Source organism: Chionomys nivalis, chromosome 21 (assembly GCF_950005125.1).
Source record: "Chionomys nivalis chromosome 21, mChiNiv1.1, whole genome shotgun sequence".
Taxonomy (NCBI): Eukaryota; Metazoa; Chordata; class Mammalia; order Rodentia; family Cricetidae; genus Chionomys; species Chionomys nivalis.
Genome location: NC_080106.1, coordinates 34970147 through 34987722, shown reverse-complemented (window position 1 = coordinate 34987722; position 17576 = coordinate 34970147). Strand labels below are relative to the sequence as shown.

Genomic DNA, 17576 nt, shown 5'->3' with positions numbered 1-17576 from the left:
CATAGGACACATTGCCAGCACCTTGATGGGATTTTGTTTCCAGCCTCAACTGTGAAGAATAAATCTTCCATTTTGTGGCATTAGAGAAAAGGCATGCGCTCTCATACTAAATTACAATATGTAAGTGTACTGTTTGTAATACTCTGGACCACACTAATACTAGCAGTGAACATGCTTCCGCTTACTGTTACTTGAGGTGCTGAGAGTTGAACCCACAGCCTCTCACATGCTAGGCAAGCGCTTTGCCATTGAGCTACACTGAGCATACTTCCTGCTTCTTCTGTTTAAGGATCTTAGTTTAGGTTGCCAAGTCCATAGAGAAACTATCACTCATAATTCTTACTATCATTAGAAATATTAATTTATCTCAGTTCCTTAACAAAACTAAACAAACTGCCTAGTTCAGCAAAACTCAGTATTTTTATTTTCTTCAAATTGTTATTTGGGATCAAAGGGTGACAGCACACACCCTTTGATCCCAGCACTCAGGAGGCAGAGACAGGTGGATCTCTGTGTTTTCAAGGCCAGCCTGGTCTAAAGAGTGAGTTCCAGGACAGCCAGAGCTGTTACACAAAGAAACCCTGTCTCAAAAAAACAAAAATAAAAAATTATTATTTTCCTTGGTGAAAAATAAGACTGCTTATTAGAAAACATGGGAGGAAAGGCAGAATCACAAAGTAATCACCCGGAATACTCCACCCACAACAATGCCTGGTCCTGAATGACCTTCATAGTCGGGGTGACTGTTAGTTGCATGGTGTGATAAGAGTGGGGAGTGGCAGCTCATGCCTACATCCCAGGGCCAAAATGAGGTCGCACCTTACTTTGGATGGAAAACAGAAGGCAGGTAAACTGTACATACTATTTTACAGCCTGCTTATTTCTGCTCTTTCAAAGCAAGGTCTCCTGTAGCCCAGGCTTGTCTAGTACTTGCTACGCTGCCAGGGATGAACTTGGACTTCTGAAGCTCTTACCTCCACCTAGCAGGTGCTAGAAGTGTGTTGCTATCACTGCTATTATCATGCTCTGAACATTCTTGCATGTCAGGGGAACAGTCTCCCAGCTGAACCACATCTCCCTGCAACCTGCTTATTTCATTTACTGTACCATGTCATTACAGAATCTTACAAATTGTAAGGTTTTCTGCTGTTCCACTACACAGCTCATTGAGTGCCTACTTACTGAATATTTAAAATGAGATTTTAGTATTAAGCAAGTTAAACATAATGCATCTTGTGCTTTTTGTTTTTGATTTGTGGGTGTTTTGGTTTTGTGGTGCACTATACACTCCACTACTGAACAGCATGCCTGGTGCCTTGTAGTTAAATAGTTGTTTAGTTGGTTTTGAGGAGGGGGGATTTGTTGCTGTTTTTTGAGACAGGATCTTGCTGTGTGGTGCTGGCCAGCTTGATACAAAGAATATATACAGCGCAGGCTGCTTTCAAACTCAAAGTAATCCTCCAGCCTCAGTCTCCCATTTTCTTCCTCACTTTTGGAAGTCCTTTTCACTAGGTAAAATTAGTTGATTGGTAGCGATATAAATTCGTTTCTTCTGCTGTGGGTTGACTCCATATTCTGTGGCGCTGTCATGGAAGTGACAGCTTGTTTTTCCACGGTTAGCATTTGTTGTGGTGCTCATGTTGCTGAGATGAAACCAAAGGTTTCGCACATGCTCAGTGTGTCCTCTTCCATCAAGCTTCTTTATTTATTTCTATTTCATTTGTTTATTTTGGGTTTTTGAGACGGGGTTTCTCTGTGTAGCTCTGTCTCTCCTGGAACTTGGTCTGTTCAAGACCAGGCTGTCTTCGAACTCATCACCTGCCTATGCCTCCTTAGTACTGAGGTTAAAGGTGTGCCTCCCCACTGCCCAGTTAAGCCTCTTTATTTTTAGTGTGCAGCTATTTTTTATGTTGCTTTTGGTGGTTTTTGAAACAGTTGCACTAGGTAGCCCATGCTGCTAAGTGATGGTTTGTAAAGTCATGCACCACCACCCTCCACGGTGTAGGCATGTGGGTGCACACGTACATGTGGAGGCCCTGAGTTCAACGTGTACTGTCCCTAAACCATTCTCCACCGTGTGTGTGTGTGTGCGCGCGCGCGCGCGCACCCTGAAGGTCAGAGGTCAATCTGGAGGCAGGTTCTCTCACTGAACCTGGTATTTACGGACTGGACAGCAAGTGCTAGGGACATGCCTCTCTCCACCCTCCTGCACTAGGGTTACAGATGAACATAACTATGCCTTACTTTGATGGCTGTTGGGGATCCAAGTTCAGGTCCTCATGCTTGTTCAAGATTATAGGTGAGGCACATGGGCCCAGCTTTTTATGTGGGTGCTAGAAATTCACACTTCAATTCTCATGCTTTCATGGCAAGCACTTAACTGAGCCATCTCCCCAGCCCCAGTGTTTTGGGGCTTTTTTGAATAGGGTCTTTGGTGCACACTGGTCTAGAACTCAGTTGCCTCAAATTTCACAGAGGTTTTGGTTTACTTGATGCAAGGCCTCATGCTTTTGCCCACTCTTGTCTGGAACTTGGATTCAAGTGATCCTCGTGCCTCAGCCTCCTGAGCGCTGGGTGTATTGTATGCACCAGTGCTCTCAGCTTCAATGGCCAGTTTTAAATGTTTATATGGTCTTTCAATCTCCCTCCTTTATGGCTTCCATTGTTAATATTTTTCTCATACAAAAATATTTAGCCCCCAACATTACACATATATTTGCTTTTATGTTCTTTATTAAAAATACTTAATGTGTTATTGGCTTAAAATTTATATTTGGTTACATGGATTAAGATAGGGATCATAATTAAAATTTTTCCAGATAATTAGTGCTCTAACATTATTTACTGTATCTCCCCTGATTCAATATGCCAGCCTTTATCCCAATTAATTCACACATTATTTAAGACATATACGTATTATAATCACATTTCTTTTTGGCAGTGCTACGCACACTGCAAAACTAAAAAGTGCCTGGAACAGAACCCAACACAACAAAAGGAGAACGGGACAGTGATTCAAGGAAAGGTAGAGTCTCTAATATTCCAGTGTCGGTCATGGCTAGAACAGGGAGGTGGGAGCTAACAAGAGACTACCGGGCTTAAACAACACCCTGAACCCTCTAGGCTACACCCTGGACCATTGAACAGTCTCTCAGATTTTACGGTTAAAGCAGAAAACGTGCTTTCTAACCACAGTAGCAATTGGAAATCAGTAACAAAGATTTGATATTCACAAATATGTGAAAATTAAACAGTGTTAAACCAATGGGTCAAAGAAGTGATCTCAAACTAGGGGAAAATGAATGAAAGTACAACACACTCTAATTAGTGGAAATGTACAGCTTCAAACATCCATGGGAAGAAAACTGGGGGAAGGTGAAGAGATTCTAGCCAGCCTGAGCATAGATAGCAAACATGGCTCTGGCAGGCCTAGCCTGTGTCCCCCATTTCTTCTACCTTGCTAAACCATTAGATTATATTTCTAAAGCTAGACACCAAGGTCTATTCCCTTGGCCACTTCCACCTCCTGAGGCCAACTACCAAGGTCCAGATATCAAAGTATTGAAATCTAGCAATCAAAAGCCACCTTCGACTCACCTAATTAATATGTCTAATTAAAACGAAACACTTTGTTCTAACATGGGCACAAGAGGTGATAGAATGAAATACCTCATCCTAACATGGGGTCCCCCCCTGCTTTTTTTTTAAAGATTTATTTATTATGTACACAGTGTTCTATCCTCATGTATGCCTGCTAGCCAGGAGAGGGCGCCAGATCTCATTACAGATGGGTGTAAACTCGCGGGTGGATGCTGGGAATTGATCTCGGGAACTCTGGAAGAGCAGTCAGTGCTCTTAACTGCTGAGGCATCTCCAGCCCCTTCCCCTTTAATTTTACAAACTGCCGTGTGCCAGTCTGCCTCCTCTCTGTTCAAAGGTAATCCTTTGTTCCTTTCCCCTTCTCCCTCCTCCTCCATCTCCTATCTTTGTCCCTTATCCCTGCCCTCTGTCCCTCTGGAGCAAATAAATCTCCTTTGTGTTGAGAATTTGGTCTTGGGGTGTCTTGCCCGGCTCCTCAGCCCTCTACAGAGGGGGCTAAGTGGGTGAAGACATTTGCCATGAAACCTGACAGCATGAGTCCAATCCTGGTACCTACTTGGAAAAGAACCAACTCCTACAAGTTATCTTCTGACTCTTGTGACTCGCACATCCACATATATGTAAATGTAACAAAAATCGAAAATAAAACAATGAGGCTCTCAAGATAATTGATATTGGTGGTATTTACAAAACTGACTTTAAAAAACAAATATTTTTGTCATAATTTGAACAAAGTTTGTCAGGCTTTTAACTATGTAGAAAACAGTTTCGAAATCAAGTCATGGGGCTGGAGAGATGGTTCAGAGGTTAAGAGCACTGACTGCTCTTCCAGAGGTCCTGAGTTCAATTCCCAGCAGCCACCATGCATGGTGGCTCACAGCCATCTGTAATGAGATCTGGTGCCCTCTTCTGGCTAGAAAGCATACAGACAGAACACTATACATAATAAATAAATTTTTTAAAAAAGAAAGAAATCAAGTCAGAAAAAAAAAATCTCAAGATGAGCCGCTCTGCTGACTCTAAAAAATCCAATCAGACCATATTAAAACACATCAAATGCCTGTGTTTAATAGATCGTCGTCCCAGGTGGCCAAAAGAGCATGGCAAGGGAAAGACAGAGAGCATGCACGAACACACAAACCACATGTTCTTCTTTCCTGCACAAGCCTAAATAGCCTGGGGGAGTGGTCCTGACCTCCCCAGAGAGGGGTCAGTGCTTGGCAGGCTGGGAGTTGGAGTCCAAACCAGGGCAATTGCCAGGCCAGGGGCTTCCGATCATCAAGAAAGTCTGTTTTTGACTAAGCAATGACTAAATGTTATACAAAAGCTAAAAATAAAATCCAGTACTTATTCAACACTGGTAAAGCTTCCCTCCTTGGGTGTTCAATACCAAATCTTGGAGCCCTAAACCAATGAGGAGTAAAGGGGCTAAAAGGACAGAGACTAGTTCGGCTCTCGCCTTCCAAGGGCAGCCATGAACTATAAGATTGGGCCCTTTTAGAAGGGAGTCACCAGAGCAAAATGTCCTCTTTGTTTCCAAGAGTCTTAGGGCTTTCTTACTGTGAAGAGACACCATGACCACAGCAAATCTTATAAGAACATTTAATTGAGGGTGATGGCTTAGGGTTTCAGAAATTCAGCCCATTATCATCACAACGGGGACAGCATGGTGGTATCCAGGATACCAAGGTGAGAGTGTTACATCCTGCAGGCTAAAGGAAGTCAACTGAGATACTGTGGTATCCTGAGCATAGGAAACCTCAAAGCCCACCCCCAAAGTGACACACTTCCTCCAACAAGGCCACACCCACTCCAACAAACCCACCCCTCCTAATAATGTCACTCTCTAAGAGATTATGGGGGCCAATTACATTCCACTCCATGGGCCCCATAAGCTTATAACAATATCATAATACAAAATGCATTTATTCCAACTTCAAAAGTCCCATAGTCCATAACAGTCTTAACAATGTTTAAAAGTCCAAAGTTCAAAGTCTCTTATGAGATTCATACAATGGCATAGGATATAAATTACCATTCCAAATCCCATTACCATAGGATATACATCCCCCTTGCTATGCAGCGGAGCATAGCAAGGAAATATTGGACCAAAGCAAGACCAAAAGCCAGCTGGGAAAACTTCAAAACTCAAATTTTAGGGGAGATGGGTGATTTCTTTTAGGGCTCTCCTCCAAACCCCCCTTTTTATCTTTCCCTTTGAACTCATGTATGGACAGCCGATTTTAACGGCCGCTCACCTAAAACCTCTCCCCTTCCTGATCACCTGCTTACTCCACTGTTATCCCATCCTCACTCCCTATTATGGTATTTTACTCATTGCGTCAACCATGTGCCAATTTATGCCCACCGCCGATTAAAATAGGAGATCAGGTACTATTCTCTCCCCCAAACCAATGACCTTTCCCCTAAATGGCAGGGCGCCTTTAAAATAATTCTTGTAACATCCACAGCTGCCAAGCTCGAGGGACTCTCATTGGATTCACCTGTCTCACCTTAAACCTTTTACTCTTCCAGCTCAAGATACCCCCACCTATACAGTAACTCAAATGGGGCCCTGCTCCCTTAAGTTCCAGAGGACACCAAGATCAGTCACTTTTTCTCCAGTTCCAGAAAAATAAAAGTTTCATCGCCATACTCAACCCTCCTGTGCCATATACTCTCCCTCTTCCTCTTCCTCTTATCTGCTTTACCAACTTCTCTATATCTCCAATGTCATACGTAAGTTTCCAGTTAACCACTCTGCTGTTATTGCAGGGACCATCATTAAACATAGACCTGGAGGTACAAGGATTGCCAAAAGCTCAGGTGGTAAGAAACAATAACGAGTTTGGGGAATTCACAGCCCCAGACTCCAAAAACTCACAACAGACTTTAATATAACAGGTTTATCACTACTGCAGGAGTGTCTCCTGGATGTTAAGGTAATACCATGATACTAAAGAGAAAAAAATGCCTTAAGATTTGCTTCAGGTAAAACATTAAGGGTCTAATAATTTTCCTTCTAATAATTCTCCCTTTTCTTCCCTCCTTCCCACTGTCTTCCATTCCAACACTATATCATCATAATCATAAGCTTTTAATATGTCTAAAATTTATTTCTTTTCAAACATTTTTTCATAAGCTCCAGGTAGCCAATTGGACCTATCTAAATGGACCAGACTGGCCCAGAATAAGTATCATTTAATTCTTCCCTTATCATTCCTGGTCTCGGGAACCCCTGGGAAATTCCCTCTTCCACCACTCCAACCCCTCTATCTACCATCTAATCAACAGGATCTAAAACTTTTTTTTCAGACATAATTTTCTGCCTTTCCAGCATCTTGAGAGATCCAAGCTGCCAGCCAGCCAGTTCTGGAGAGCGTGGAAAAAACAAAAAACACAGAAGTAATCAGCTACCCCAGGACGCGGTCAAGCATCTCAACTCTCCGATGCCCACAAACTCAGCAGGAATAAGTCACTAGAGACCTTATGACACCCCATTCCCATCCATTAAAGACCCCCAATGCCCACAACTTTTTATAATAAACAAAAGGGTGGAATGTTATGAGTTCAGCCACAATAAGGCTGACACTTCAAGATTCTAGGGCCATGCATGTGCAGACAAGCCCTCAGGCAGCTGTGCCTAATGGCCCCAGGGATGTTAAAGGGCCCCACATGACCCACGTGCGGTGTAGCTGGTGTGGCTGCATCATCTACATATGACTCAGCTAAGTCCTTGCATGCATGCGTGAGCCCCGTCATCTGCATATGACATAGTCATGTCAACCCCCTGTGTGCATGGCTAGGCAGCTTTTAAAAGCTGGACATACCCTCTCTCCCTCTCTCCCTCTCTCTCTCCCTCCCTCCCTCCCTTCCTCCTCCTCTGATGGAGGAGGGACATCTGTCTATGTGTTACTTTCATTGGTTAATAAAGAAACTGCCTTGGCCCTTTTATAGGACAGAAAATTAGGTAGGCGGAGTAAACAGAACAGGATGCTGGGTAGAAGGCAGTGAGGAAGACGCGATGAAGCTCCAGCCCAAGAGGGACGTAGGTTAGCATCTTCCTGGTAAGCCACTACCTCGTGTGCTACACACATGAATAGATATGGGTTAATCAAGATGTGAGAGTTAGCCAGTAAGAGGCTAGAGCTAATTATTCAGGCAGTGTTTAAATGAATACAATTTGTTTTGTTATTTCTGGGAAAGCTAGCAGGGAGCTGGGCCGCAGCCCACGGCTCCTTTCACTACACTCCTCCTCCTCCTCCTCCTCCTCCTCTCTCTCTCTCTTCTCTCTCTCTCCCTCCACACTGACTTCCCTAGGCCTGTATTCGCCTCCTCTAATAAACTCCTAAGCAGCTTTGTTGCGTGTTCCGTTAGGTTTGTTGCATGTTTTGTGTTTCCTTCTTACTCATGCCAGGTAATTTCCCTAATTTCAGTCACCTGTCCTGAAATACCTTTCCATCTTAGACGCCAAAGGATCGGCTTCCCCAGGCCCAGGTTCTGAGCATGCTCAGTCTGCACTGCTACCTTTTTTAGTTGTATTTCCCGTTGCCTGTCCTTACTCACACAACGTTAAGTGTGAAAGGCCTGGAAATTAGGGGTGTCATTAAGATGTCAATCCTGCAAGTGTGTTGGCTAATATAATCTTTAAGTTATCATTGAAAACACATTCATAGCCGGGCGGTGGTGGCGCACGCCTTTAATCCCAGCACTTGGGAGGCAGAGGCAGGTGAATCTCTGTGAGTTCGAGACCAGCCTGGTCTACAAGAGCTAGTTCCAGGACAGGCTCCAAAACCACAGAGAAACCCTGTCTCAACCCCCCCCCCAAAAAAAAGAAAACACATTCATGCCTACTTGTTTGGTTAAGAGGTTTTTTTTTTTTTGGGGGGGGGTTGTTTTTGTTTGTTTGGTTAGTGAGATCTTTCTTGGCCCAATATATCTTTGCCATAGATAGTGTTGACACAAGAGGGTCTTTTTTTTTTTTTTTTTTTTTTGGTTTTTCGAGACAGGGTTTCTCTGTAGCTTTGGTGCCCGTCCCGGAACTAGCTCTTGTAGATGAGATCCGCCTGCCTCTGCCTCCCGAGTGCTGGGATTAAAGGCATGCGCCACCACCGCCTGGCAGGAGCGTCTCTTGAGTAATCTTCTCAGTTGACTTGGCCTGCGGGGCTGTCCCTAGGCAGATGGGAGCTGTTTTAGAAGTGCAACTGACCCAGCAAGGAGGAGCTAGCCTATAAGTGTCTTGCTTTAGCCTCCCTCAGGGATGGACTGTAAAGTCTAAAATAAAATAAGCCCTTTCCTCCCCGAGTTGCTTTCAGTCAGTGTTTTCTCAGTAACAGTACCGCAAACTAGAACGAGCAGCTGAGCTATTATCCAGACTTTGGACCTTTTAATCTTAACTATTATCTGAAGAATTCTAGGTGAAAAGGAAGTGTTTGCGTGAAGAGCTTAGATACTAAGGCTTCTCCTGTCGATATTTCTTGGATATTTTCTTTTCAAAAGAGCCTTCTGAATGGTCTCACTGTTGAGAGACACTTAAAATGGGAGGGAGAGTTCATTTGCCCCGACATGAAGCACAGATTCTTTTGCTCTTCCTTCTTCCACGACTTTTGGTCCCCCTGAGATGCCGGCCGAGACTACATTTCCCAGCAGGCTGTGCTCAGATTTACGGGTGCCCGCATAGGTCCGAGGGGCTCTGGGGGCGGCACAGTCGTGGTGCAAGCTGCTGACGGGCCGGCGCTTCGCGGTTTGAATGGCTGCGGGCCCGGGCCCTCGGCGCATCTGAAGAGCCGCGGCCTCCGGTGCGCCATGCCATCTGGAGGCAACCAGTCACCACCGCCTCCTCCTCCGGCCGCAGCCAGCTCGGAGGAGGAGGAGGAGGATGGCGACCCCGCAGACGGCGCTCAGCCCGCGGGGTCACCGGGCCCTCAGATCCAGCAGCGGTTCGAGGAGCTGTGCAGCCGCCTCAACGTGGACGAGGCGGCGCGAGCTGAGGCCTGGGACAGCTACCGCAGCATGAGCGAGAGCTACACGCTGGAGGTGCGCGCGCAGACCATCCGGGGAGGTCAGGGGGGCTCGGTGTGGCTCTGGGGTCGCTTGATCGTTTGCTCGGCACCATTGCCTCTGCCGTGGCTTTGCAGCCGTCAGATGAGACGCGTTAAGTTTCGCGTTACTTGTGAGAACGGCTTTAGATCTGTCACCCCTCTCCCTAGTCCCCCGCCCCCCCCGCAATTGAAAACCAGTGTAGACACACACATTTGTTGCCGAGCTCGGGCACTCTTTTTGGCTGTCACGCACCTATAGGTTTGTTATGTCCCGTTCTTGGGACGGGGCTTGAGGTTGACAAAAAATGGCCATTCGGGCCAGTGCCTGTCAACTCTGCAGGCACCTCCCATGCATGGGCCAATGGGAAGTGACACGGAAGTCCGGATTGTTTATCAGCTGCCTGTGCGTACGGCCCACTTATTTTATATATAGCTTATGGAAGGAGCAGGGCATAGAGGCCCACGATTCGAAGGCTAAGCAATATCTATAAGCAATTAACCTATAACGCGGTGGTTATGCCCGTGTCATTTTCTGGGTCGGTGTATTTTGAAATATATATATATTTCATCTGTTCACACATCAAATTCACCCCTCTCCGTTGTTACATCCGTGGGAAAGAAATGGGGCGACTTTAGACCTTAAAAATCCGAGTGACTCTGGACAAGTTTTAAAGCACTGTTTTCTTTTTCAGGGAAATGATCTTCACTGGTTAGCATGTGCCTTATATGTGGCTTGCAGAAAATCTGTCCCAACTGTAAGCAAAGGGACTGTTGAAGGAAACTATGTGTCTTTAACTAGAATCCTTCGATGTTCGGAGCAGAGGTAACTATGTTAGCGCTTGAAAAGGAAAATGTAGCTAAAATAAAAGCTTACAAATCCCGCTGATAATGAGATTTCTCTTTGTATACTATTCTCCGAGCCTCTAACATGTAGACTGCTGAAATTAGAAACCGAGTCATGGTTTTCCTTTGCTATTTCAGAGTCAGGCTCATATTTTACTAACAAGTATATTTGCACTTTAATGCATTAAAGGCTATGACTCGTTGTGTGATGTTAATATAAATTTAAATAAAGATATCGAGCTTTTGAAGATAGAATGAATCGGAAAGGTAGGACAGCCTATTAAGTGGCGTTATGCTCAGATGCACATGCATGAAACTTGTGTTTTCGTGTCTGTGGAGTGTGTAGAATGGAAAGTGCACGTTCTCAGACCCTAAAGAAAGTTCTGTCCACATACCAATATGTTTATTACACCATTTGAAAATTCATGATTTTTGTATGGGTATGTGTTTTTCTGCATGTATGTGTGTACCACATGTGTTCCTAGTGTCTGTGAGGCCAGAAGAGAGCACTGGATGCCCTGGACCTGGAGTTCCCAGTGATTATAAGTCACCATGTGCGTGCTGGAACAGCCTGCGTCCTCTGCAAGAGCACCAAGTGCTCTTAGCCACGCACACCTCTCCAGCCCTGCACCATTTTTTTTTTTAAAAAGTAAATTATTAGTAATCTGAATTTCTCTTGGTTGAGTGAATACAGGAAGTTTTTTATGTTCATAGGAAGGATGATTTTAGTAATTAAATAAATGAGTTAGGTATTTCCATGTATTGACACTAGTGAATCTCAGAAACAATTAAATGAAAATTAAGTTGCAGAATGCTACTTATAATATGATACATTTTACATAAAATGTAAAAGCAAACAAAAAATACTACTTTTTTAATGAATATAAGTATGGAAAATTAACATCAGAATGGGGGTTATATTTGAAGGGGGGAGTAGAGAATGAGATTAGGAAGATGTATACATTGAAATTTTGGCTGTTTCCATACCAACTTTCGCATCTTATTTTTAAAAAATTTTTAAGATTCATTTTATTTTATGTGTATGAGTATTTTGCCTTCATGTATGAATGTGTGTCTGGTGCATGTTTAGTGCCTAAGGAGGTCAGAAGGGGACATCAGATCTCCTGGGACTGAAGTGAGACAGAGTCATAAGCTACCTTGTAGGTGCTGGGCATTGAACCAAGGTCCTACAAGAAGAGCAAACACTCTTAACTGCCGAGCCATCGCTCCAGCTCCACGGTTTTAGTATTTAAAAGATCTGAGCAGGGGCCGGTGAGACGAAGCACGGGTAAGAGCTCCTGCCACACCCAGCAGGAAAATGTAAGCAATAAGGTGGACAGTGGTCGAGGGAGACACCCAGCATCAGTGCATTTCCTCACACGGCCTATGTGAACACAGGCGCATACACACACACACACACACACACACACGGAAGCTAAAGTGATCATAGTCTGAGCAGAGCTGATTAGGAGATTGGAGTGATAGACAAACGGTAGGAGGTAAAGCTAGCCAAAAGCATTTTGTCATTGCCGAAATATGATTTGATGAAGTGATTTGGGTGTATTGTTAGTTGTATTAGCATAACATCACCTTTATGTTACTAAGGTACTCAATTTTATTTTTGATATCAGCTTAATTGAATTTTTTAACAAGATGAAGAAGTGGGAAGACATGGCAAATCTACCCCCACAATTCAGAGAACATACGGAAAGATTAGAAAGAAACTTCACTGTGTCTGCTGTGATTTTTAAAAAATATGAACCCATTTTTCAAGATATTTTTAAATATCCCCAAGAAGAACAACCTCGCCAGCAAAGAGGACGAAAGCAGAGGTATGCTTCTGTGTGTGTTTGGGAACAGCCTTTCTCTGAAGCGCAGTTCCTCACTCTTTAAAAGGAAACATGACTTCAGAAATTACTTTTTCTTAACAAGTTGGGCTTTTTCGTTTGTTTTGAGATAGGGTCTCCCTTTGTAGACTTGGGGGCATGGAATTCACTGTGTAGACCAGACTGGCCTCCAACTCATAGAGATCTGCCTGCCTCTGCCTCTCAGTCCTGGTATTAAAGATATGTGCTCCCACACCTGACTTCAAATGTTTTTTGTTTGTTTGTTTTTTTAATGATAATTTGTTGTTGTTGTTTGCTGTATGTTAGAAGTTGTCTGTCTGACTTCTTTCATAATGCAAAATGTTTGGGTTTTATACTGATATAAAATTTCCTTTTTTATTTATTTTTATGCAGGCCGACAAATCAGACCTTAAGTACTTTCTCCAGTTGACTTCCTTGGTATAGATCAGATACTCATATTTTCTTTTTCTATTATTTGACCTTTCTGTCAAAATGAATGAATAATAGTCCCCTTAAATCAGTTTGATGTTTTAGCCAATCCGCATCAGAGAAACTAGACTGCATGAGAATAGGGGAATTCAACTACTCTGGACTTGTTTTCTGGTCAAGTTCTACAAAATCAGCTTATCTGGTTTAGAGTTTTCGGTCTTTACATGCCGTCCTTTAACATCCAGGTTTGTTTAAAACAGGGAGAGGGAAATTCTGCTCTTAAAGTATATCAAGGAATTTCCTTTAAAACAGTATTCATAAGAAATGTACAAGGTGGGGAGAACTGCGATTGGAATGTAAAATGAAATAAAAAAAATGTACAAGAGGGCTGTGTGTGGTGGTGCACACCTTGGTCCCAACTCTTTGGAGGCAGAGGCAGGCGATCTACAAAGTGAGTTCCAGGACGGTCAGCATCCTCAAAGAAACCCTGTGTAGAAAAACAACAACAATAACAAAAAATATATTCAAGAGGCTGGGTATAGTTACACACAACTGTAATTCCAGCATTAAGGAGTCTGAAGCAGGAGGATCACCTGGACTGTATAAGAGAGATCCTGTCTCAGCCAAAAAGAGAAACAAAACAAAATCCAAAGCTCCTGAGATGGGGGAAGGAACATCATTGTGTAGACAGGCTGGCTTTAAACTTACTAGGTAGCCCAGGCTGGCCTCAAGCTTGTTCTGTCCTATCTCAGTCCCCTGAGCTCCCCTTGCCCCCACTGTCCCTAGCTTTGTAGCGATGTGTTCTGAACTCTGGCTTCAAGCTATCTTTGAGTCTTAGTAAGGCCACCATGATCATATTTATTTATTTATTTATTTATCATGTATATAATATTCTGTCTACATGTATGCCTGCAGGCCAGAAAAGGGCACAAGACCTCATTACAGATGGTTGTGAGCCAACATGTGGTTGCTGGGAATTGAACTCAGGACCTTTGGAAGAGCAGGCAATGCTCTTAACCACTGAGCCATCTCTCCAGCCCCTACCATGATCATTCAAAAAAAAAAATACAAAATAGCTTTTTCTTTCTTTAGAATGTCTAAAAATAACTTCCTATCACACTTGTTCGGTATGCGTGTATATCACCCAGTTCTAATTAAGAGGCTTGTATTATTTCTTCAAGAGTTTTACATTTATACTATTCTGTACTTATGGGTGAGTTTTGGAAACTGAATCCAAGGTTTCATGAATGCTAGACACATTCTCTAAGACTCATGCTCGTGGCACTTTCGAGCACGTTCTGCTAACAGTCACACTAGTGATATGTGGCACTTACCTGTGTGTGTGTTATGAGGCAAGCACTCTTCTCAGGTGCAAACATGTACTATGACAAGCTTATAGGTTTTTGACTTGTTAGGCATGGGAAAATAAGCACCTAGGACAATCCATGTACCTGCTGAGTGGGTAGACTTACTGCAGAACGCTTGCTTTACCATGGTTGTACTGTCTCTTGTATGACTGTAATGTACAGTCAAACACAGCAACAAGAAATAACTGTTGCGGTATCATGCAGGGGATGGGGATTCAGACAACCCAGAGTCTCTCTTCTGAGACGTGACAGTAAAAATGAGGGGCAGGAAGTAGCATACAGGCATTGTGAGTGCAGCAGATACGGAAAAGGGGGATGTCGGAGGCAAAAGGAAGTCAAGATCAGCCATTTTGATGGCTTTACATGGAGTAAGTAGAAATGGATAGGATTTAGGCAGATTACTTTAGAGATAGAGATGGGGTCTTAGGAACTAGCAATAGGTGTAGAAGTGACAAGCCAGAAGGAACTGGGGAGCAAGGAGGTTAGTCAAGGTATCCCCAGGGTCGTAATGTTACAGAGCTAACATTTAGAGTAGCTTATGTATTACAAGCAAAAGAGCCTAAATTTTATGTTTGAGGCCAATCAAAATCATAACTAGTTTATCATATACTATGGCAAAAAGGCCATATCTTTCTTTCTTTTTTTGAGACAGTGTGTCATCTAGCCCAGGTATCCTTGAACATGTTAAATATCCAAGCACAGCCATGAACTATAGAGTCTTCTGCTTCCACCTCCTCAGTGCAGTAAGAAGCTACTTTTAGAAGTCCAACTCTGACTATTCATTGTGACTGTGGCTGAGTAGATTGTCTAGTGTTACTCCTAAATACAGGAACTCTGATGGGTGAAGGACAAAGGCCAAGAGAAGCAAGTGGCTGCTCATGCTAGCGCCAGAACTACACCACGTCCCCTACTCTTCTCTGGGGTGTGCTGCTTCTCTTGATCCTTATTAAAATAGGCTCTGTAAAGCTGGGCATGATGACACAAACCTGTAATCCTAGCACGTGGCAGAGTCAGGTGTTCAAGGCCATCCTAGGTTACATGTCCTGTCTCCAAAAACAGAAAAATGGAGAGACTTAACCTCTAGAGTTGGCTTACTTGTCTAGGAATGTGATTTTATAAAAACAGGAATGGTTATTTTCTTTTTATTTTGTGTCTTACGTATCTTGACCCCAAAGACTTAGAAAGTCTCTCCCCCTCCCCCGAACTGCTTTCTCTGCAACCCAGCTGTTTGTTCTTAGTATTTAGTTGGGGCAGAGCTTCTTGCCCATTTCCCCGTCAAGCCAGGTCTGCTTTCCCTCCTGAGTCTGTGTGTTTGTCTCTACTGATTTGAGTCATTTTGGATGTCCCTTTGTAATGTTTGTATTTGTCTTATGACTTTGTTTTTCCCCCTCCAGGCGACAGCCCTGTACCACATCTGAAATTTTCCACTTTTGCTGGGTGCTTTTTATATATGCAAAAGGTAAGCGAAGAGTAACATTTATTTGGATAGGAATTGCTCACCTGCATTTCAGGTGCTGATTCTATCAGCTGTATTATGGGTCAGGAAGAAAGGCCCACTCTTCTTACCAGGATCCTTAGACTATCGTTACAGTACCCACATTTCCTCGTATTAAGGAGGAAAATTCATTTTATACTTTTCATTTTATACTTGTTCCACATCTCTGTGATGTGAAGCTCTCGTTTTGAATTGCGAATGGAACCCCACTCTGTATCAGCTTGTATCTAGGGCTCTGATCTCCATAAGATGTGTCTGACTCATTGAGTGGGACTGAAGTCCTCACAGTGGTTCTGATGACTTTCTGCATGTCCACAGGTAACGTGTGTCTAAACTTAATCAGATACTTAGAATCTTTTTCTCTCCTCTTTTCATTCTGTTACTCTATCCAAGGTTGCATGCACGGAAATACATCTCCATATAGTGGTAATTCTTAACAATCTAAGGAGAAGGTACAGTTATATTCATTAGCTTTTTCTCTATAGACTGTGGCATATGACTGCCACTAAGATAGTTCAATAAGATCCAAATTGTGAGAACTGGAAGGAGCCTCATGTATACCATAGTGCCACCTTTATGTATTCAGGAAACGTTCTAAGACCTGGAGCCAAAGATAGTTCCTATACAGGGGTTCCTATACATACCTACATAAAGTTTAATTTACATATTAGGCACAATAAGAGATAAATGACATTAGTGATGATAAGAAAAGAGCTGTTATGTTGGTATATAGAGGTTATATAAATCTTACCCCTATCAATTATCTTATTGTACTCTAAATCTTAGGAGCATCAACATAGGATTCTTTTAAAAATTTAGTTTTCTTCTATATATATGTATGGATGTTTTGCCTGCATGTATATCTGTGCACCATGTGCGTGCAGTACCAGAGGAGGTCAGAAGGGGGCATCCCATATCTTGGACCTGGAGATAGAGATGGTGGTGAGGCTCCATATGGGTGCTGGGAGCCAAACCCTGAGTTATTTGCAAAAGCAACTGTGCTCTTAACAACTGAGCAATCTCTCCAGTAAACTTACGTTTTTATTTAAATTAAGGACACTCATCTTTTCACTCAATGGAAACGTTTCCATGTTTTGGCTTTTCTTTGGCAAGTTGCTGCATTACTTTAGGGTCATTGTTAAGTAAGCTACAGATTACTTGAATAAAATCACTGCCATATGGAGACAATAGACCAAGTAACCGTGAGAGCAACTCATTGGCTAGTGGATGCATAGCATATACAACCTGGATATGCAGAACACAGGGATGATTCATGTTCCAGGTGGCACAGAGCTGGACAGATCAGAAAAACATGCAATTTTAAACTTAGTTTTTATTTGTCTGAAGCTTACAATGTAGGTCAGGCTGACCTGGACCTGTGACCCTCCTGCTTCAGTCTCCCTAGTCTTAGATTACAGATATCCTTGCCTGAGAATTATTTCTTAAATTTTCCATTTGGTATTTTTTTTTTTGTCTGTTGATCAAAGGTAACTGAAACTATAAAAATAAAATCATGGGTAAAGGAAAATTACTGTATAAGAGATTCCCTTTATTAGATCAACTATCTCAGCTGACTTGATTTCAAGATTAGGTAGTTAAAGCCCAGAAATGTTAAGAATATTGCTAGGATTTGAATCCAGATCTCTTGTCACCCAGCGTGATGCTGAAGGTGCAGGTGTGAAGGGAGAGGAGTCCTCCATCCGCTGTGTGCCCAGCTGAAGGCAGAGTCTTTGTGAGCTTTTTAGTTTTGCTTTTCATAACAATGATGTTGGCTGCTTTCTTTAGTGCAGTCAGAAGTCACAGATGTGTTTGCTTAGTGTGCACAAGACCCTGGATTTCCTCCTAAGCACCACAAATATAAAACAAAATAAAATAAATGTGACATAAATCAGTGACATAAAGTAAAACCTTAGACGTATATAAACTTTCTGTGAAGGCTGCCATGTTAGTTTGT

General features: G+C 42.9%; 1 protein-coding gene across 1 annotated transcript in view; it reads left to right on the top strand.

Annotated features, from left to right (window-relative positions):
- The first annotated feature begins 9300 nt into the window (after window positions 1-9300).
- Rbl2 (RB transcriptional corepressor like 2) overlaps window positions 9301-17576 on the top strand; it is a 50782-nt gene continuing 42506 nt past the window's right edge. Inside the window, exons 1-4 of the mRNA XM_057753684.1 lie at window positions 9301-9636; window positions 10334-10464; window positions 12116-12316; window positions 15522-15586. Coding sequence (XP_057609667.1) covers window positions 9406-9636; window positions 10334-10464; window positions 12116-12316; window positions 15522-15586 — 628 coding nt within the window. The 5' untranslated portion in view covers window positions 9301-9405. The remainder of the gene's footprint in view (window positions 9637-10333; window positions 10465-12115; window positions 12317-15521; window positions 15587-17576) is intronic.